Source organism: Vicugna pacos, chromosome 1 (assembly GCF_048564905.1).
Source record: "Vicugna pacos chromosome 1, VicPac4, whole genome shotgun sequence".
Classification (NCBI taxonomy): Eukaryota; Metazoa; Chordata; class Mammalia; order Artiodactyla; family Camelidae; genus Vicugna; species Vicugna pacos.
In genome coordinates, this window is record NC_132987.1 from 50,201,233 (window position 1) to 50,223,220 (window position 21,988).

Consider the following 21,988-nt stretch of genomic DNA (forward strand, 5'->3'; position numbering starts at 1 on the left):
CCTCACATGGCAGAGAGAAAGAGCCCTGGTCTCTCTTCCTCTCCTTATAAGGACACTATTCCCATTATGGGGGCCCCACCATCAAGACCTCATCTAAACCTAATTACCTCCCAAAGGCCCCACCTCTAAATACCATCACATTGGGGATTAGGGCTTCAACATGAATTTGGTGGCTGGGAAAGGGCTGAGTGGATGGGAACACACAAACATTCAGTCCATAACAATGGAGGATAATTTTTTAAATGGTTTATTATAAATTTTATTGGTTTATGATCAGGGAATCAACCTATAAAATTTCTATCACTCATTTTTTAATTGTGGTTATATATATATATATAACATAAAATTGACCATTTTAACCATTTTTCAGCATATATTAAATACAGTGTCATTAAACATATTCACATGTTGTGCAACCATCAGCACCATCCATTTCCAGAGATTTTTCATCTTCCCAAACTGAAACTCTGTACTCATTAAACACTAATTCCTCATTTCCCTTCTCCTCAGCCCCGGGAAATCACCATTCTACTTTGTGTCTCTATGAATTTGACTCTTCTAGGTTATCTCATACAACTGGAACCATACAATATTTGTCCTTTTGTGTCCAGCTTATTTCACTTAGCATAATGTTTTTAAAGTTTATTACTCCCTTCTAAAGTTTTAAGGTTTTTATTCTGGTCTAGTACATGATCTACCTTTGTAAATGTTTTATGAACATATTCTATGTAAGGGATATATGCTCTCTATGCTTTTATTTTTACTGTATTATTTATATCCTTCATATCTTTATTTTTGTCTATTAGAGCTGTCTAATTCTGAGGAAGTCAATATTGAAGTATCCCAGTATATCAAGGTCAAGATCTACTTGCATTTTTAATAGCCTGTACTTTTATATACTTAGCTGTTGTGTTGTTTGGTACTTTACGACTTTTATTTTCTTTATCGATTATGACTTTTATCATTGCATAATAAACCCAGAGCAAAAGCATCTGCTTTTTAATGAAAGTATAATGATTAACTCTCTACAAGTTGATAATTCTTTTCCCACAGTTTCCAAACAATATTTTATTGCCTCTTTCTTAAATAAAAAGGACATGCAAGGACCACCAGATATTTATTGAAAACTTACATAATGTAAGGGATATCAATATAAACAAACAAAAAGATCCCAAAGGAAACAGATAATTCAGGACAAAAAAGAAAAATACTAAATACACACACACACACACACACACGGATATGGACACGGACACACATACACAGATGATAAATGATAAATGATACTGTATTCCTAAAACAAGGCCATGTACTACAAAAAAGCAACAAGCAAATAACTTGAAAATTCAAAATATGATTAATATAGTTGCCAAAATAAAAACTGCTACATAAAGATGAAACAAAACCCTAAAAGCTTACAGAGATTAAAAAAGTAACCTACAAAAAATGGAAATCAGTTTAATATCAGATTACTCACCAACAACACTGCTGGAAAATAAAAGGGCAATATTTTCCAAATTCTGTGGAGAATTTATTTTTAACCCATAATCTTCTACCCAGCCAAATTACCATCAAACATGAGAATAAATAAAAACATCTTCAGATTCAGAGTGTTCATTTCCCATAGACTCTTCTTAAAGAGACACAAGAAAGTATTTCATCAAAATAAGGGACTAATCCAAGCTAAAAAGAAGATAATGTGATGTAGGAAATAGAGCATCAACCCAGTAAAGGAATAAAGTGAATTCTTAAGTTAACAGTTGGAGGTATGCCTGTGGAAAAACAGTCCATACTGGAAAACACAAGACTCCAGAAGAAAGGAGTTGGGGTAGGAGGGGTGAGAGAAAGTATTTGATACTATGATTTAAGGAACAGAAACTCAAAGCGGGCAATGCAAGGAACCAGACTGGCAAGCAAGGATATGAGAAATTAAAAGCACAGTAGTATGGGCCCTTCTTGAAACAGCGATTTGTGGATAGTACCCAACTAATCAAAAGATGAATCAAAGTGAAAAATTCAAAAAAAAGATAAACTGAGCAAAAGTGGCTGCATTAAGGACCATTAAATCATCTTAAATATAAAACTAAGACAAAACACTTGTAATAAATTAAGAACATTGAATAGAATGAAAATCAAATAATATAATATAAACATAATAAAACCACCAGTTTTTAATGGGGAAAAGAAGGTGGCAGAAAGTGTTGAGAGTTAATTTCCTCATTTTGAAGACAAAAGATGAAAAAGCAGGGAGTCAACCCATACTGTCTACAATTGAAGCAAATAATTTTTAAAAAACAATTTAACCATTTCCTTTTTTCTTAGTTTCTCTTAATATTAAAGAAGCTTTTTAGCAACCACTCTCTCTTGTAATTAAGTAACATTCAATGAATTCCTTCTCTTAAATACAAGTAAAATATACAATAGGATCCCATATTTATAATACTCCTGTTTTTTCTATCTATATACCTGTAGACCATGATGTCTGGGATATTTGTTTAAGGCCATGATAGCCACTTCTATGGTCAAAAGTGGGTTTTGGGGGGAGGGAATATCATGTATTTTTATATTTTATATCCTTCTGTTCTGCTTGAATATCTTAAACTTTCAAGAGTTGCTTTTTTTAATATCAGAGTTTATTCAGGTGAGGTGATTATGATCCTCATTATTCTTTTTATTGCTCTTTAATATTTTTCAAAATAGCTAATTTAAGTCATATGTATATAAAATCCTGAGACAAATAGTATGACAATACCAAAAACTAACATTTAAATGTAACTTTAACCTATATTAATGTCCTTAGAGCTGTATAACACAACTGTGAGATAATTATTTTACTTATTACAGTTTACAGTAGAAGAAATAGACTAAGTACTAGTAAGTGGGATCTGAACAGCACTTCTTGATATTCCTCAGTACTCAGTGATAGATTTCTTTTATTTCCTAATGTTGCTCTTCACTGAAAAAAACAAAAATCAAAAACTGAAGCCATCTAAATTAGACAGAAGTAAATAAGTCAGAATATTTTGAAAAAAGTTTTTCAAAACACAGAGTGGGGGATTTTCAATTTCATTTCTCAGAGGAGAGAAGACCTTCTTTTCCATTCTCTAAAGTAGTGTAAACATCATCTGTTCTCCGACCCTCTTCCATACAACACATTGCCATGTGATGGAACTTTAGACTGGCTGCTAAAGGTTTTTAAAAGTTTCCTGAGCTGGCTGCAAGTTTATTTTTAACAACTACCATGCTCTGTTTGCAAGCTGCTGTAAAATATTCCTCACAACATAAAATATTTTATATTGTTCTCTGACAACTTAATCCTCACTTTGAAAAGCTGTAAACTGCACATTTTACGTTCTTACTAGAACATCCCTCTTGAAAACATTTCTTCAAGTCACTTTAACTTTAAACATCATACGCCGAAACTCAAAAAGAAACGTCAACCATAACGTATTTTGTTTACAAGCATCCGCAAATAGCTGATGCTACGCAAATCTCAGAAGTCCCTTTGCAAACCGCGCTTAATTCTGAGGAAGGAAAAAGAAGGCGCGGGAACAGTCTTTACTGCTCAAGAGGCTGGAAATGAGTACATGGAGTGGAAGAGGAGGAAAGAATACAGATTCAGGCTTTATAGTCGTGAATATCAATTACCGTTTCTTTTGTTTGTTTGTTTTTATGCTTAGCAAGTACCGAAAAGGGCGAGCAGGTGACGAAGGAGATGGTGCCGAGAGGAGGTAGACAGAAAAGATAAGATTAGGGAAGGAACAGAGAGAAATAAAAGGACTGTATTTCTACAAACCAGAAAACGTAGCTCCAAAACCCCCCATCCCCCGCCTTCTTCACCTGATCCTTACCTGGTCTTCCAGTATCTTGTTCTCCTCATTCGCCACCGGGATGGCGAACCCATCCTCCCAATGCAGCTCCGCCAGAAATTCACTACTCATGATGACAAATGGAGAGGGGACTCCAGAAAACGTCCGGAGGAGGAAAGAGTCACCTTCTCGTATCGCCCGTGAGCAGCACCTGAGATAATCCCAGGCATTCGCGAAGCTCGGGAGTGATTGCTACCGGTGCTCAAGCAACCGTTTCGCGCCCTTAGTTACCAAACAGGAAGCGCTCAAGTCCGGGGGCAGGACTTCCGGTTGAGAACTCCTTCCCTGGACCCAGGGCAACGTTTTTTTCTTCGGGAGAACACAGAGAAGCGAATAAAATTACTCCTCCAGAGGTTCGCTGGGTTGCCAGGCGCCAGCACAACAGTCCTTGAAAGCGCAGCCCCGACCGTCCTCCCGGCGCTCCCGAGGGGTGCAAAACCGGTGGCGCCCGCAGTCTCCGGGGGACCACAGGGCACGGGAATGGCTTAGCGCTACGCAGCTGCGATCGCGGGCGGAAGATGAGAGCTAGGGAAAATAATCAAGTGGCGTTTACCGAGTTCCATAAGTAGATGAAATCTCGCAGGCTGAAGTAGACTGGTATTTTGAAGCAGAATTCACTCCCTAGAATCGTTACTGGATGTTTTGATCTTCGTCTGTTTTAACTTCTGGTCTTCCTCACAGTGCTCTGCTGCCCGGCTGTAGAGTCCAAGCTGACCGCAGACGTGAACTGCGCAAAGAAGGCAAACTTGCAGCGCAGACTCCCCACTCCTCTTTACATTTTTCACTTGTTAACATTTACAGTTCACATAAAAACCTGTGTTTCTTCCTAATCTGAAAAAAGGGTAGGGAACACCTGTGCCTACATTATCAGAAGACTTTATTCGGCTGAAGAGGCGCCCCCTTTAGACTGGCAAACATTCCATCAATTTACTAATTTGAATCACCTGCTAGGCACAGGTAGGGGTTTGAGTTTAGGGCCGAGTTTAGGGCCTCTGTGGTAAGGCTTCTCAGAACTAGAAAGGACAAAACAATCAATTAACTTAATCCTTTCATTTTCTAGATGAATAACCTGAGTCTCCCTGGGTGAAGCGATTAAACTAGGCAGGACCTAAACTAGGATACAGGTCTGCTAATCCAAACTATGCTCTCTGCTATGAGGGGTGTTCTTGGCTGGAATACTCTCTACCAGTGCATCATAAGGATCAATTAATTTTGCTTATCCAATAATCAACTATCTAGATTTTTTTGCCCTTTGGAATTTTATTTTACCTGTTCATTGTTAATTTTTTTATTATAAAAAGTTTAAACATATGTAAGAATAATGAGTGGGGTATATGTACCCCCACATACTCATCACCTTGATTTAACATTTTTTTATGTTAGCTTCATCTGTATCTTCTGCTGAAGCACTTTACAGTAAATCACAAACAGCATAACATTTCACCACTAACTACTTGAACATGCATCACTAATGTTTAATCACACAATGTTATTATCACATCTAACAAAGTTAATATCAAACTATCTCTTCATTATCAATGTCTTTTCATATTCATATTTCCTCAAATGTCTTGAAAATGTCTTTTTTATCCTTGGTTTGTCACTATACTTTTGAAATCCTCTTTTGTAGCTGTGTCTTTGTGTTTACATGACTTTCCATATATTTAATCTTATGGACTTAGAAATAGTGTCTTCAAAGACTAGGGTTAACAAGGCATTTTATTCCCCACTTCTTGAATTTCCAAGCTGGTGGGCGAGAAAGACTCAGATGAAGAGGGAATTTTGACCTATATGGAATAATGGACTTGTTAGTATCCAACATATATTAAGATGACATATAGTTATTTCTACTTGAAATTTGTTCTGGCAATGTCCCTTTTAAAAATTATTTAAAAATGTGAATACTGAGGCAGCTGCCTTGGCCTGTGCCAATCTGTTGATCCACCCTTCTCAGTGTCAGCTGTAGCTGCCAAATACATGACTGCAGCTGTCTTTGCTGTGTACTCCCCTAGGCCCCAAGGACATAAGAACTTTGGCAGCCAAATCCCTGCAAAGAATCTTGTTTCCTATATCTCAAGGCTTCTATTTCCTGAATTTCAGGATGACAATTACACAATGTTGACTTTTGGACAAAATGTGTATGCAGTCTCCAAATTCTACATTTCTGCCTTTAAACAATATCCCTGCTTCTCCCCCTCATCAGCACAGCATTCCATCTCATCCAATTCCCACTTTTATAATTCTACAACTTCCAGATCATAACTCTATTTGTATTCATTCAGATCTAGATTTGAAAACAAAACCCATAGATTTACAAGCCTTGTCATTGACCATGAAATAATCTATTTAATCCCAAAATGATAAGGTAGGTGTTACTCTTTTACATCTCATTCCCAAATAGATAATTTCATCCAAATCAGGTTGTTTAGGTTAAAATATGAAGAGAGTTTTGGTTTGCAAAAATGTGATCTTTGTACAAAAAAAATAGAAAAATACAATTATGTGTGAAGTAACAAAAAAGATATTCTCACCTCCATGCCAGTTCATTCCTAAAATGTTGCCACTGTTTAGTGTTTATCCTAGTGGCATTTTTTAAAAGGAAGCTATAAATATATGCATATATTAATTTTTCCTATAGAAATAGAATCATACTATGAATGTTCTTTTGCAAATTCATTTTTTCATTTAGCAGTAATGGCCGTGTTTCCATGTCAATGTATTAGATCTATGGTCTTTTAATGGAGATTAAAATTCAGTATTATCAATCAATATTAACTTTTTAAACAATGCTATAGTGAACATCTTTACAATACTGAATTTCATCAATTCTAGAGTATACTTATTTTCATATTTTAATATCTCTGAAATTGGAATACATCTTTCAGTTAGTGGCATCTTAGATTTGGTGAATAAGATATAATCTTGCACACCTGTTTGTTTCTTCAGGCCATTCTTAGGAGTAAAATTAATGGGAAACAAGAGTAAGCAATTTTATTTTGATAGCTACCACTAAATTATCTTTCAAAACGTCTATACATACCAAAAGAGAAAGACTATCCTTGCATACTCTGAATGTTATGAAGTATCAAATATTAACAACCTAAGGAGAACAATATGGTACCTCGTTCTTAAATGACAGTTCTATAATTTCGAGTGAAACTGGACAACACAGTTCTGCTAAGAATTTCTTTATCATATCCTTTGCCCATTTTTTCCCATTAGATTGTCTCTTCTTATTCAATTACTGCAGTGCTTTATATGTTATAGATAGTATTTTTGTGCATATTTGTGTATGTGTCTATGAATAATATTTTTCTTCCAATTTTTTTTTGCTTTTTTTAAACTTTGTTTTTAGTGTATTTTGCCATACATACCTCAGAAACTGCTCTTGTTCCATCAGTATGCTTCACATTCCAGTGGTTCTGTCCATCATCAGCTCACCTGATCTATGGACTATATTCAGCTCAGCTGTTCCTTCTCTATTAAAACATTTTCTTCTCTTGGTTTTTATGACTTCTCTCCATCTCCACGCTCACCATGCCAGTTCAAACTATACAGAAAAGTTGAAAAAGTTTTACAGTGAGCACCAGTACTCCCTTGATCAAGATATTTCCTGGATTCTACCATCAATATGACTATTCTTGTTATCGCATATATGTCTATCCATTCATCAATCTATCTTATTTATTGGTTCATTTCAAAGTAAATTGCAGTGATCAGTACACTTCCCCTGTAAGTACTTCACTATGCATATGTTTACTTTTGTTTACATTCTTTCCTCAGTAGATAAAATTTACATACAAAGAAATATACAAATCTTGACAAATGCATACACCTGGTTAACTTAGACTACTCTCAAGTTGTTGAACATTAACACTACCCCAAAAAGTTTCCACTTGCCGCTTTCCAGTCAGTCCCTGCTCTCACTTCCCCTAATCCCCAGAGGCAACTTACTGTTCTGATATTTTCTCTAAGTTAGTTTCTCTCTTTTAAAACTTCAAATAAATGGAAAGGCACTATATTGTGTTACATTTACAATTTATTGCCTCTCAGCTCCAAATTCACCCATTTTGCCTGCCCTGTGAAAACAGATATGGGCCCTTTATTTCTCTTTCAACGGTTGGCACGCTATCAAGATTTATCAATAAAGAGCACAGGAGAGACACTGCAGGAAGAAAAAAGCTCTTTTTCTCCCAGGTTCCAGTGTGCTCACTTGACAGGCTCCTGCAGCATGCACGGCTTCTCCAGCATCCAGGTCCTGCATCACAGGCAGTTTCTCCAGCATCAGGCTCCTGCAGCACTTGGCTTGCAGCTTCTCCAGTTCCCATCTCCTGCTGTGCACAGCAGCTCTCCTTAGCACCCACTCCCACCCCAACTTGGGAAATTTGGCAACAGAGTGCCCCCAGTGAAACATCTCCCCATTAATAGATTCCCCTGGCACCATAGAGAAAAGGTTTCCAGCAAGTTCAACCAGCACAGTGACTTCTCTGCCATTCATCAAGTGCTGGAAGACCACTTCCCTGGGCACACTCTCTTAGCTTTAAGGATAATAACTGCTCCTTGCATCTGATATTTCTACATTCTTTAGAGTTCTGTTTACTTCTTACCAGCCAGCCCCTTGTTACTCCAATCCTCTGTTACAGTTAACAATTCTTTACATTAAACTTTCTCAATTAAATTACTGTGTGGTTTCTCTCTTCTGATGGCACCCAGATTGATGAAACTATGTACTTTTTGATGTCAGGCCTTTTTTCACTTGGCTTCGTGTTTTTGATATTCATCCATATTGTGGTGTCAGTGGTTTCTTTATTTTCATTGCTGAGTAGTATTCCCTTATGTAAGTATAACACACTTTGTTTATCCATTCTCCTAATGATGAACACCTGGACTGTTTTCAGTTTGGGCAACTATGACTACAGCTATTATAAACATTCTTGTACAAGTTTTTTAAATACATTTATTGATTTTAGAATAATTTTGATTTACAGAAAAGTTGCAAAGATAATACAGAATTTCTGTATATCCCTCATCTAGTGTCAGTTTCCTCTAATATTTTCATCATACCTTACCCTGGTACATTTGACAAAAGAGAGAAGCGAATATTGGGCTGTTACTATAAACCAAACACCAGATTTTCCCATCTTTCCATTAATGTTCTCTTTCTGTTCCAGGATCCAATCCAGCATGCCACATTGTGTTTTGTTGTTGTGATGTCTCCTTAGTCTTCCCTGATCTAGGACAAGTTCTCAGTTTTTTCTTGTGACTTATAACATGGACAATATTGAGAAGTATTGGTCAGATATTTTGTAGAATGTCTCTAAATGGTTTATCTGAAGATTTTCTCATGATTTGTCTGGGGTTATGGGTTTGGGGGAAGAAAACCATAGAGGTGAAATATACTTCTCATCACATCATATTAGAGGGCTCATGATGTTCTCATGGCATTACTGGTGATTTTAACTATGATCCTTTTGTTAAGATAGCACTTAGTGGGAGGGTATAGTTCAGTGGTAGAGCACATGCTTAGCATGCACAAGGTCCTGGGTTCAATCCTCAGTCCCCCATTAAAATAAGTAAATAAACCTAATTACCTCCCCACCCCCAAAAAAGATAACATTTGCCTGGTTTCTCCATTACAAAGCAACTATTTCCCCTTCCATACTCTAAATAATTCACTGGGTTCAGTCTGCCCTCAAGGAGGGAGAGTACACCCTACCTCCCAAAAGAAGAGTACCTACATATTATTATTTGAAATTTTTCTATAAGTAAGATTATTTCTCCATTTATTTATTTTTTCAATTATTTATTTATATTACTACAGACTCATATATATTTTATACTTTGGACTATAATCCAAACTATGCTATTTTGTTACCCAATTTATTCCAGATTTGGCCATTGGCCCCTCGTGTTTCTTTGACATGCCTTCGTCCTTTTGTCTTTTGAGCACTCCTTACTTTCTGGCCTGCAAAATGCTCTAGGCTCATCTTGTATTTTCCTTACACAGCCCAAGAATTAGTCATTTCTCCAAAAAGCTCTGGTTCTTTTTATTGGAGAATGGTATTTAGAAAGCAAGAACTAGGCTCTGCGTCTGTTTGCTTTTACCAGGTTGTCATTGCTTCTGGGCCTTTTCAGCAGACAAAACTAGATAATATATGTATGTATATTAACCCAAGAATTTATAAACCTCTATAATTGTGTTTGTATCTATCTATCTATGTAAACTAAATTTTAATACATACTGATGTCTCCAATCCTATACCACAGAGTTCATTCTAGCCTTCCTTTATTTATTTTGTTGTTGTTGTTGGGAGATTTTTTTTTATTGAAGTATGGTCCGTTTACAATGTTGTGTCAATTTCTGGTGTACAGCATGATAGTTCAGCCATATATATATATACATATATTCATTTTCATATTTTTTTCATTATAGGTGGCCTAATTAAACTTACAGGCTTTTGATTCCTTTCTTATTTATGTGAAACTTCCCTCTGACAGTGAGAAACTTTGCTCCCACTATCCATCATCCATTTACTTATTTGCTCAGTCCCAAAGTACATTTAAAGTAGTTTCAGAATTATTAACATATACTCTCAGTACAAGCCTTTCAAGGACACATGTTTTTATTTCTCTTGGATAAATACCAAGGAGTACAATTGCTCACCATAGGAGAGGTGTAGGTTTAGTTATACAAAACATGTCAGGCCTTTTTCCAAAGTTGTACTGTTTTAAGGGTTTTTTAAAAACTTAAGATTTCTTACAGGTTAAAACTCTTCAGTGGATTCCTGGTTTAGTTAAAATTAAATCTAAACTTCTTACCCTGGTCTATAACGTCCTATGCGATCTTATCTCTGCCTATTTTTTCCCAGCCTCATCTCTTGCCATCTTTCCCCTTATTCCCTGTTTCAGCTACCTTGAATTTTTTAAATTATTTTCTCAGAGCTTCAAAACACCAAGGAGTCTTTCTGCCTTTGGGTCTTCATATTTGCAGATCCCTCTGCCTGGAATATTTTCCTTCCATAAGGTCTAGTTCTGGAGTATGCTTCAGGGCTCTATGCTCTTCAGTTTATAGTATATAAGCTCCTCAGAGAGGCCTTCCTTGCCCATTCAATCCAATATAGCTCTTACCTGTTATTCACTCTTATAGCAAATTTTTCACACTTAGTAATTACATTCGGATTAATTCACCACAATTAGTACTCATGTTTTTAATTGCTTGTTTACTTATTTCTGTCTTTGCCACTAGACTATAACATGCATGACAATAGGATCCATGTGCATTTTGTTCAGCCTATATTCAGAAATTAGAAGAATACCTGCACCTGGTAGTGCTCAATAAAAATCTGCTGAGAAAATAAATGTATGAATGAAAAGAGGAGTTTTAAATTTTCACATAGTTAAATCTGTCAGCCTTTTCCTTGATAACTTTTGTTTTGCACCTCACTAAAGGAAAGCCTTTCCTGGAAGACTATGAAATTGATCTATTTTTATATATTATGTATTTATACATATATATAATATACAATTTAATTTACTAAAATTATACTATTATTAAATTTTAATAATATTTAATTTTTAATTTTATATATTTATCGTTAATTTTTAAATATTAAATTTTAATGTTTATTCATTAAAATTTATTGTTGTTTATTAAAATGTTTTATGTATATTTATATTTTTCCTAGTACTTTTATAATTATATATTCTACATTAAAATTCTAATGCACATAAAATTCATATTTGTGTATTAGAGGAAGTAGATTCATAGCTCTTTTTCAAAAAAAATAGAAATTTTCCCAACATCACTTATTAAATAGTCTCTCTTGCTCCTTTGGTTTAAAATGTGTCCTTTTTTATATATTAAATTCTTATATATCCAATGCTGTGTTTCTGGATGTTTGGTATTTTGTTGATTTATTTATCTCTACAAAAGTACCACACTGTTTTGACTAGCATAGCTTCTTACTATGGTAGGGCCAGATGCACCATCCACTACCACCATTACAACTATTCTTGTCTATTCTCAAACACTTCCTTGGAATCAAGTTATCAAGTTCAAAAAAAGGACACAGGACCCTAGGGATTTTCACTGAAATTTCCTTAAATATACATAATAATTTAAGAATAAATGAAACTTTTATTGTCTTCCTCCCCAGAAATACGGTCAATGTCTCCATTTTCTCAGATCTTCTTTTATGTAATTCTTTCTTAATATAGTTGCATATGACTAGATTCAGAGCATATTTATAACCTCAGAATTAGAAGAAACTTCCAAGATTGCCCACAATCTACAATCCAGCTACAGTGTGCACTTCAGTGACATGTAATGCTTTCACACTGCTAGTGCTTATGTGCTCACTCCCTCCTGAGGAAGTGCATTATATTATGAAACAGATAACAACTTGGATAATGAGATAACAGTCTCATTGGAAGAAGGTCAGAGGAGTCTTTTAATTGTCCTGTTCCACAATTTCCCTTCCTATACAAAACACGTTTTCAGTGGTGAATATCTTGACCAGTATCTATAACCATTTGCAAACTTGTACATTTTACAAGACTATATTGGATAACTGGCTGTTCAGTTAATGAAAGAGGTGGATGTAAGTCTTAACCAAAAAACACTTACCTCACAGCCAAATACTATGCAATATTTCTGAAATCACTGTTCTTTTTTTTCCAATGTTTTTATCATTGTTGCTGAAACATAGTAATCCGTTGATTAATGCTCGCTGAATTAATGAACTAATGAATGGATTAGTTCTAAGGATTTATTTCTCCTGATAACTGGGAACCATAACTATATTTAATGGAAACATTTTCTGTTGCAGAGAAACAGTAGAGGAAAGATCTCCTTAATTACAGACTTCTAAATTCTTTTCTGGGAAATTACATTCACAAAATTTATTTTGCCCATGGCAACTACTGCCTTGTAAAAAATATTACGTAATTTTGTTGAGTACAGTGGGATATGTGTGTGTATGCACATGTAAAATCAATTGCTGTAAATGGGTAACCTAAAATAATGGCTAATGATTTTCTGTGACAATTTCCTAGAAGCAAGGACAAAGGGGAAAAGAAGGCCCTTTATAGCAAAGTATTCACATCTACCAGTAAAAACAATCCCCAAAATCAAAAGAATTGGATAAACCAGTACTATAAGCAGCTTTCATATTCATAGTTTCATTCTTTTGCTGGTGGAAACACATATTTTACAGGTTTTATTCACTTACTCAAATCCAGTAGATGGTGCTACATGTCTGTATATGTAAAGTACCACAAATGCCTTTTCTTTTTCTTTTTTTTAATCTTTTCTTTCTTTTTTAGCCAGAACTCTCATCAAGGTCTACCATTATAATGAAGCTCATTATTCCTGACATCTGAGCCAAATCTCTAGGTGCAGCATTAAAGATGTACTTAAGAAAAAAAAAAAAAAAACAGAAATAACTGTGGCCCAAATACCAATCTAACAATCTATTAACAGTTTTTTTCTCAGCTCATTCTCATTCTAAAATGACAAAATCTTTGGTGTCACACAGAACTCTGTGTCATTCCATTAAAAACAACCAGATTCAATATCATAGTCCCTCTTATTCTTCTGAACACTGTTAGTTGCTATTATTGTGAAGCAACCATAACAATGATAATAATTAACAATGAAAGTTTAAATTAAGACTGTCATGGATAAATCAACATGTAAACTATCCATTTAAGAAGATAACACATGCTTAAAAAAACTTAGGTATATGAAATTTTATAAAGCAAATTTGTTAATCAGTGATTAAGCTGATCATAATATTTCTTTGTGAGTCATAAAAGACTGGAAGCTTTAGAAAAGTAGGAACTCTATTTAGGTAACAGCAAAAACAATCCATATCACCCAGCAATCTACAAATAGTTAATTTATGTTACTTATTTACTATAAACACGACAACTAAACTTGACATATATTCTGAATCAGAAGATATCAATTTTTTGCCTTTTTTATCTTTGTAGATTTGTTATTAGCTCACAAATTTCTAATGCTTTGAAAGTCTCATATTATAAAATAAGGATAAAGAGATGTCAACTGCCAATACAAAAATTAGGACATTTTTATTACTGTATTGGTTTATTATATTAAATTCTGATTAAGTTAACTGTGATGTGATTTCACATTCTTTGAACATGCTTTTACTCTTCATTGTATCAAAAGAAAAATGAGAACTGTAATCACTAATTTTAGATGAGTTCTATACACAATATAGGTATTATTAATCTGCTGACCAAAGGCTTAGTAAAAAGGCTTTATTCAGTGAATTATATCACTTTAACGACTAGATTCTAACACAAATACAGGGAAGTCAGAAATTTTTGTCACTTGTGCTTTCCTGCATTCACATCTTCATTAACTCGTACCATTCCTTGAATAAACTCAAAGAGGTAGAATTGCGTGGATTATTCCTAGGTAGATCATGCAACAGGGAAAAGCATGGTCTTAATCTAGCAATGACATCTTATTTAAAACCCCAAAATAAAAAACAATTTCAACAGTTATACTACAGGTAAAGTAAGATAACATAAGTCAACTTACATATCTATTGAGAACAAGATCAGGGTGGGGTGCCACTAAATCGCCTTTGTCTAACTGACTACTCACCTGGAGGTAGTTAACATTGACCCAATGACTAGAAGAGCCACACGGGATACAACTTCTTAAGGAAGTGGCTTTTTTTATTTCTGTCTTTCTGAAGTACGATAATTGACATATGTAGAGTTCTTCATTCGTAAAAGGAACATTGACCAAACTGACTATACCTCAATAAAAATATATTTTTTAAAAAAGGAATATTGACCTAAGCCCTTAAGTTACAAAATTGAAAAAGTGTTTATCCTTTCCTTCAAGGATTTTGCCATTAAGTGGGGAAACTGACCACAGAAGCTGCCTTCTGACTGGTAACTGCCCTCATAACTAATCTCTCTACTACCATCTCCACACCTCAGCCAAAATGACTTTTCTAACCCTCAAATCTCAGCACAGCAGCCCTCCTCATAAAAGCTCCTCCACCACTCTGCGTGGCCTCCTCACAGGGATTCCAAGGCCCTCAGGAACTGGCCTTGCTCTCTCCGGGTCTCATCTCTTATTCTTCTTCATTTCACATTGGGAATTCTGGCCACAATGAGTTTGTTTCCTCTTCCTCAAGTTCTCCCTAACTTCAAGCCTTAGCACATCTGTTCTTGCTGCTTGGACATGCTTCCCACACTTTCCCAGCTAATGTCACTCTTCCCTGCCCTGTTGCATTTCCCCAGGCCTCATAGTTCCGCTATATGGCATTTCCTCTTTTTACTTCTCTGAGTCCCCCTATTACACTGTAAGCAACATAAGTCAGAGAGTGTCCAGCGTACTTGACACTGGGTCCCCAGCACTAGGCACACAGAAGACATTCACTCATTCATTTATTCATTCAATCTATAGTCATTGATGAGCACCTAATGTGTGACATACTCTCTGTAGTAAGTGATGGGGACATATATCAGCAAGTGAAACGAGAGTAGGATGCTGCCTTCTAGAATTTTTGTTAAATTAGCTAAAGCACACCAAGTGCACACAGTATAACAAAGCTATCAGGACTTATCAGAAAAAAAGCATGTCTGGCTCCAGGTGGGAGGGGATTAGGGGCAGAGCAGTCACACCGGTAGAATAAGGTCTTACCTGAAACTTCAAAGATGAGGATGCAAATATTCCTGGTGAAAAGCTGAGATGAAATTTATTCCAGGTGGAGAGAATAACAATAAAAAGACATTAATGTAGAAAATTTTAAGTCTAGGAGGTGGAGGGAAGTGAGAAACTACAAATAGTTCAATGCTGCTGAACGGGGAATGGGGTGACTTTTGAGGTAGCATTTGCCTGGGGGAGTACCATGAGCTGAGGCAGGGAGACTGGAAAGGTCCCATGTCACAAAAATATTCTCTTACAGACAATAGGGATACCTTGAGTAATTTTAAATGGAGTAGGGGGATGAATGGAAAAGAGATCAGTAATGAGGATTTGAAATAGGGAAAGAAAAAAGAGGCAGAAGATAAGACTCTGCGACTGTTTAAAAGTGAGGCAAACCAAGAGGATGGTCTTCTCATTCTGCGGGAAATGTCAGGGACCAGTGGACTTGGGATGAGAAAAGCCAGCTCCAAAATCTGCCAGCAAGATCATTCCACAAATGGTGGATTTGCTTAGCCTTTCAACCTCATATATTCTCCCATGTGCTTGACAATCCCACTCCTTTAGTCGAGTGTAGAGCAACACCCACAGTGCACATCATCAGAGTGTTCTTACGCTCCAGGGTCCGTGGTAAACACAGAAAGATAAAGAAGACAATCAGGAAGTACTATCCTGTGTCTTATACTATCCCAGCAGTTAGTTAAAGAAATAAATATATATATACAGGTATTGGCTTTCTTTGCTTTCAGTACTGCTTTTCAAAATAATATAAAGATTCTCTCCTTTCCTTCTTTGTTCTTTTCTGAATTGTTTTCATATTCCTTACAATGAGCATGAATTATTTTTACAATCAGAAGAAAAATACTTTTTAACTACGATAATACCCCTCCTCTGGGCAAAAAAAGATCCTTGGGAGGAAATGGGGAGTGGGAAAACAGCAAACAAAAAACATACCCACCACATAACTACTGTATAGAAAAAGGTAGGGTAAAGATACAAAGAAACATGCATTTGTCGTGATGTACACACCATCCCCGCGCGCACAGCATGAGAACAAGCCTGGTATGGTGCTACGGCTTGAATCTTCCATGCTGCTGTGTGGAGAAAGTACCACTCCACCGGGCTAAGAAGTTTGGCATTTTTACAGCGAAGGCTTTAAGAGACACTGCAGAGAGGTGGCCTGCTTTAATTCAAAGTACCTATAGCTCACCACATAATATATGGGTAAGTTTACTCAAAGCACTTTTTATCAGCTGTCAATCTGTTTCTTAGCCTGCATTTGGCTACATTTCTGGTAGCAAAGGAGAAAGCAGGATTATTCTGTGGTTCTTGCCCTAGGGGTACTAATTGCTGCCTATTACTTTAATGAACTGTGTGTGGAAATAATTGCTGTTCTTTTGCTATGTTCTGTAGTATTACTCACATAAATCCTATGTGAAGCTAGATCTGTATACCATTACTCAGTCTGGTCAAAAGTGGATGATGTCTGTATACGTGCGCCTAGATAATTGGAAGTGGTTATGTCATCCCATGATGAGACCATTGACGGTATATTGAGGCTTTCCTCTTGGAATCTGTTCAGTATGCTTGTCCACATTCTAAGAATTTTATGCCATCCATTGTTTTTCTTCTCTACGTGTCCAATGCTGACTTCTTGTTATTCCCATAACATTATCTTACTCCAAACTCTTTTGAGAATGAGTTTCTTAAGTTTCAGTGAGGATTTCTGAAAATGCTAACTGTTCTCATCTTCTTTCTCATATTCTTTTAACTCTACCTCTCACTGAGGTTCATGTAAAGGTGGCTGGTAATGGTGGGAGAAAGAGAGTGAAAGAGAGAGGGGTGGGGAAGAGAGAGAAAGAGATGCACACATTAACCAAGAGTTTTCTTTTATGAACAAGAAAATTGGCCGTTTTCCTATTAGCATATGAGGAACCTAAGAATGTCGCTTGTTGTCAAGGCAACAGCTGTTTCTTGGGTAGCTGCAAGAAAAAAGAAGACAGAGCAATCTTTACAGGATCAAGTCTTTTTATCATCAAATCATAAAAAGGAACCTTGAGAGTCTACCCAGCCTATTCACCTGCCCTTAGTTAAGGCTCACTAAAATAATTTGAAACTAATATAAAAAAAATCTTATTTTAAATAATTCTGAAAAGATTACATAGCTTTGCTTGGTAATCATCTACAATGTTTCACAGTTCACATTACTGATAAGTTTTTTCCAATCATTCTAACTTAAATCTCTCATGCTGCAGTTTGAAATCCACTTCCCATAGTTCCAGTCTCAGTGGAAATAAACAACTGTACACTTTCCTCTCTAAGAGAGTCTTGCCTGTACTTGAAAAAAAATAACAAAAATGTCTGACAAATTCCTCAAGGTGAATAATGCTAGGTACTTTTATCTTTTCAGCCATTTGTATTGTAAACCTTATCTGATGACATCCTACACTCTTCAAGACCATTCCTAACTAAGGAACCCAGTCCTATCTTGTTACTTATAGAAAAGGCTGGTCAGTGATGCCCAAAAGGAGCAGGACACCACCCAGTTCGCAGTCTATCTGCTCGAGTCTCATAGGTTGACTTACTCAGTAGATTCATCACACGTTGTTTTGCACATACAGACTGACAGAGCTTTTGCTTCTTGATTTGAACATCACTTATTCTCTATCTGGTACTTGGGCAGCTGATTTTTCTCAAGTAGTCAACTATATTTTTCTGGTAGAATAGTATTTTCTTGGTTCTTTCAAGATGAAATTCATGCACTCCCTCTCTGACAGTGGCAGGTTTAATAAGCACTTTCTGTCCCACTGTTCATGTCACTATTTAACGAATGCTGAGCACTTGCCACAGGAAGTCATCCTGGAAATGTTTTTTAAAAGATACCCATACTGGTCAGCCAGGCACAAAAATTTGTCACCTAGAATCAGATACATCCTCCTCACTGGATTACCTGTATCATTTTGACCCATTACCTTAGTTCTTCAGTCATGGATGACATACTTCCTGGTCCAAATTTTTTTGTCTTTAAAATGGAGGGATTGCAAACATAGACTGAGTTGTCATTTATTGACCCCTTTCTCTATATGAAACACTGTGCTGATCAGTTTACTTATATTATCTCATTTCAGCTTCACAACAAGAAAAAGTAGATATTTATTGTCATTTCCATTTTACAGGAAAAGAAAGTGAAGCTTAGTATGGTCAAGTAACTTTCCAAAAATAACATGGCTACTGCACAATGGAGCCAGATTTGGACCTGTCCTCTGTACTCTTAACCACTCTGCCAAGAGCAGGAGAATGGGTGCTCCACTCACATGCTGCTGAAAGCATTAAATTGGTAGAATCTTTCTTGAAGGCAATTTGGTAATATCTGAATCCTTAAAAAGGGTGAATATCCTTTTCTCCGGTATTGTTTTTTCATGTAAGAAATGTCTATATAATATTTACTATGTGCCAGGCACTTCCTTAAGCACTTTTCATATATTAAAAATAAACCCTTATGGCAATATTATAGTACCTCTCTTTTACAAAAGAGCAAATTGAGGCATTTAGAAACTAAGCAATTTTCCTAAAGTTTCACAATTCATAGATGCAAAGCTAGGTTGTGGCTGCTGAAACATATATTGATATATTGACAAGGAAACACAGTAAATGAAATAATATGATGCTACATCTAATTTTTATTTTAAAAATAAAAATGTATATACGGACACAAAAAGCTAGGAGAATATAAGCACAACAAAATTAAACAGCGATAAGGTTAGGAATGGGTGATTTTTTCCTTGAATATATGTGTATTTTTCTTTCTTCTTTCCCTTTTTTTTATGGTGAAAGGATATTTCTTTTCTAAATAGCAATTCTTAATTGAAAAGTAACCTAAAGAGACTGTAATAAGGTTTCTCTGAGATCTTTTGACAGCAGGATGGTGCTTACATTATATAAGCTTATATAAACAAGGCTGTGCTTAGAACAAACTTCAACTGGATATCTCGTCTCCCTGGTCCATCCTTTATTAATATCAGGCTAGGAAGCCAGGAGGATTACTTGATTTGCTTTAATGAAGTTATGTGACCTAGTGAACAACCCTAGTTTATGAATTTGGAAAACCTCACCCTAGATTTATCAATATGACAAGCCATTTAACTCCTCTTGCTACATCTCTGGGTTATGTTGAAGGTGCTTGCTGTTCCAGAATACAGCAATGATTAAGAACCAGGTTCCAGGGATCAGGCCTCTATAGGTTCCATTCCTAAGTCCGCCACTTATTTTATCTGTGTAAACTCGAATTCTCTGGGTTTCATTTTCCTCATCAGTAAAATGGGGATACTAAGAGCATTAAGCATTAAGCCCTATGGTTTTTGAGAGAATTAACTGAAATAATGTGTGTAAAACACTACTAAGTCAGGTAAAGGACAGCTGTTTCATTATAACTATTTATTACTGTTTAATGTTCATTTTTAAAGTAACTCTAAGAGTCTCTAGTAAAAGTTACCAGGCAATTTCTTCAGGTATTCTCACCTGAAGAATTTATATTTTTCTTTAGTATGGAGATGAGAAAACACAGGGCATCATCTATGATCTGATCTATTTAAACTTGTTAGACTTCAATCTTCTAAATGATCTCTGTTGTTTTCTAAGGTCAGTTTTCATAATCAATGTGATGACTACACCTATACTGATAAATAATGATTCTATGAGCTATTCAGAATCCATAGTCAACCTGTACTGATTGTTCTGACTATGCCACAGACTGTTGGCTTTTGCATATGGTCTCAAACTAAACTGTGGACCCTCATACACCTAATGCTCATCAGACTCCCATGCTATATCATTTGACTACTGCCAGTTTCTATGGGGAAGGAATATCAGATTAAATTCCTTGTGTTATGGACAAAAAAACCACCAGTGAAATCGCTTTTTCCCATAGCACTCAATGGCCATTCCCAAGAAAGACATCTTCCATGTTTCATGCTGGTGTATGGAGGAATAAATGAGTGCACTCATGTGTGCATAAACACACACAAACCCACTGCCCCCTCCACATACACAATTAAACCTCTCTTCAATAAAATTAATTAAGGGAGTGGTATTTACATCCTCCTAACACTGTTTCCTCTGAATTCTGAAGAAACAGCTTTGAGAAAACCCTTGCTGTCTTTTGCCGATAGAGTTGTTACACCCAAATCTGAACCAGCTTTTCAAGTGGATTTGGTTGTGTGAGTCAAAGCAGAGTGGGTGTTGTTATGTGTCTCCCTGCCTCTCCCCGCTTCCCACATTAGTTGAGCCTCACTGCTCTTCACCATAATCCTCCCTGCCCCACTCTCCACATTGGTTGAGCCTCAGTGCTCCAACAAGTAATGCACTTCTGACACAATGGGGGACAGCAGGGGCAGTGTGGGGGAAATCAGATAATGCAGACACCAGCTTGACAGACTTGCTTCCTTTTGAGTGCCACATTATGAACTGGCCAAGTGAAACATGAAAGTATTATCCTGTCTTATCTGGTGGTTGAAAGGGGTGCAGCCTCCTTCATGGTAAGATTTTTGGCTTGTAGCCAAGGGATTCTCACTTTAGCTGCTTCACATATTTACCCAGGGTGCTGTCTTCTTACTTCTGTTAGCTGTTTTGACTCAAACCTGCTCCAGGATGAGAGAAAACCTGTCAGGACCAGGTGATGTCTCTGCCACGCAGGTTATATAAGAGTGGGTAAATTCTGAAGCCAATTTAGAAATGTCTGCAGCTGGAGGGTGGGTTTAGGGACTCCAGGATACCTTCCAGATACGCTAGATTTCATAGGGTTTCCCATATTTATGCATCTCCCTAGGACTGGCTTTCGTCTTCTCCCAGGGAAACCTGTCATTCTTGGATTACTATCTTCCTGTCTCAGAGAGGAGCATGTAAATACGCATGTGTGCGTGCGCGCGCACACACACACACACACACACAATCTTCAGAATCAGAGTCTACAGGAAATGCATCCAGGGTTGGTTTCTTCAACAAGCTTCACAAGTAAATCTGATGCCTAATCTGTGGTTTAAGAATGACTGTCCACAGCCTTCCCATAGTCCCATCTAGAGACAAACTCAAGGGCTAACTTTTTAAATTTATGAGCCACTGTGATAAAGCAAAACCATCCTGAAGTTCAAAGTCCCTCTTATTGCTGACAATAATTAACAACAAATTGTGTAACACTACTTTTGCAGATATCCAGAATGGCTGCCCAGTTTTTATTAAATGTTACGAGTAAATGGCTTAGTTTGCCAGGACCAAAAGCATAGCCTTTTTACAGCATAATTAACTACAAAGACCAGCACACAGACCATCATCCAGTTGTTGTTTGTGTGACCCTGAAGAAAATTGTTTAAGGTATCTGAGGTTTGGTCTCATTAGGGCAAAATACATTCCCTTTCTTATAACTCTCTTTTAA

At 36.4% G+C, this 21,988-nt stretch overlaps 1 protein-coding gene across 3 annotated transcripts in view; it reads right to left on the reverse strand.

Moving 5' to 3' along the window:
• CCDC39 (coiled-coil domain 39 molecular ruler complex subunit) overlaps window positions 1-17,114 on the reverse strand; it is a 61,304-nt gene extending 44,190 nt beyond the window's left edge. For 2 of the 3 annotated variants that reach the window (XR_012072830.1, XM_006210639.4), the window contains exons 1-4: window positions 16,985-17,114; window positions 15,559-15,601; window positions 7,244-7,419; window positions 3,852-4,596 (exon numbers count right to left, since the gene is read on the reverse strand). Coding sequence is in view for 2 of the 3 variants with exons in the window: in XM_006210639.4 (XP_006210701.1) it covers window positions 3,852-3,941 (90 nt within the window). In the remaining variant the exon portion in view is untranslated. Of the gene's footprint in view, window positions 1-3,851; window positions 4,597-7,243; window positions 7,420-12,495; window positions 12,567-15,558; window positions 15,602-16,984 lie in introns of all 3 variants that reach the window. The other variant, XM_072961529.1, reaches the window with a different exon arrangement.
• Window positions 17,115-21,988: the final 4,874 nt, after the last annotated feature.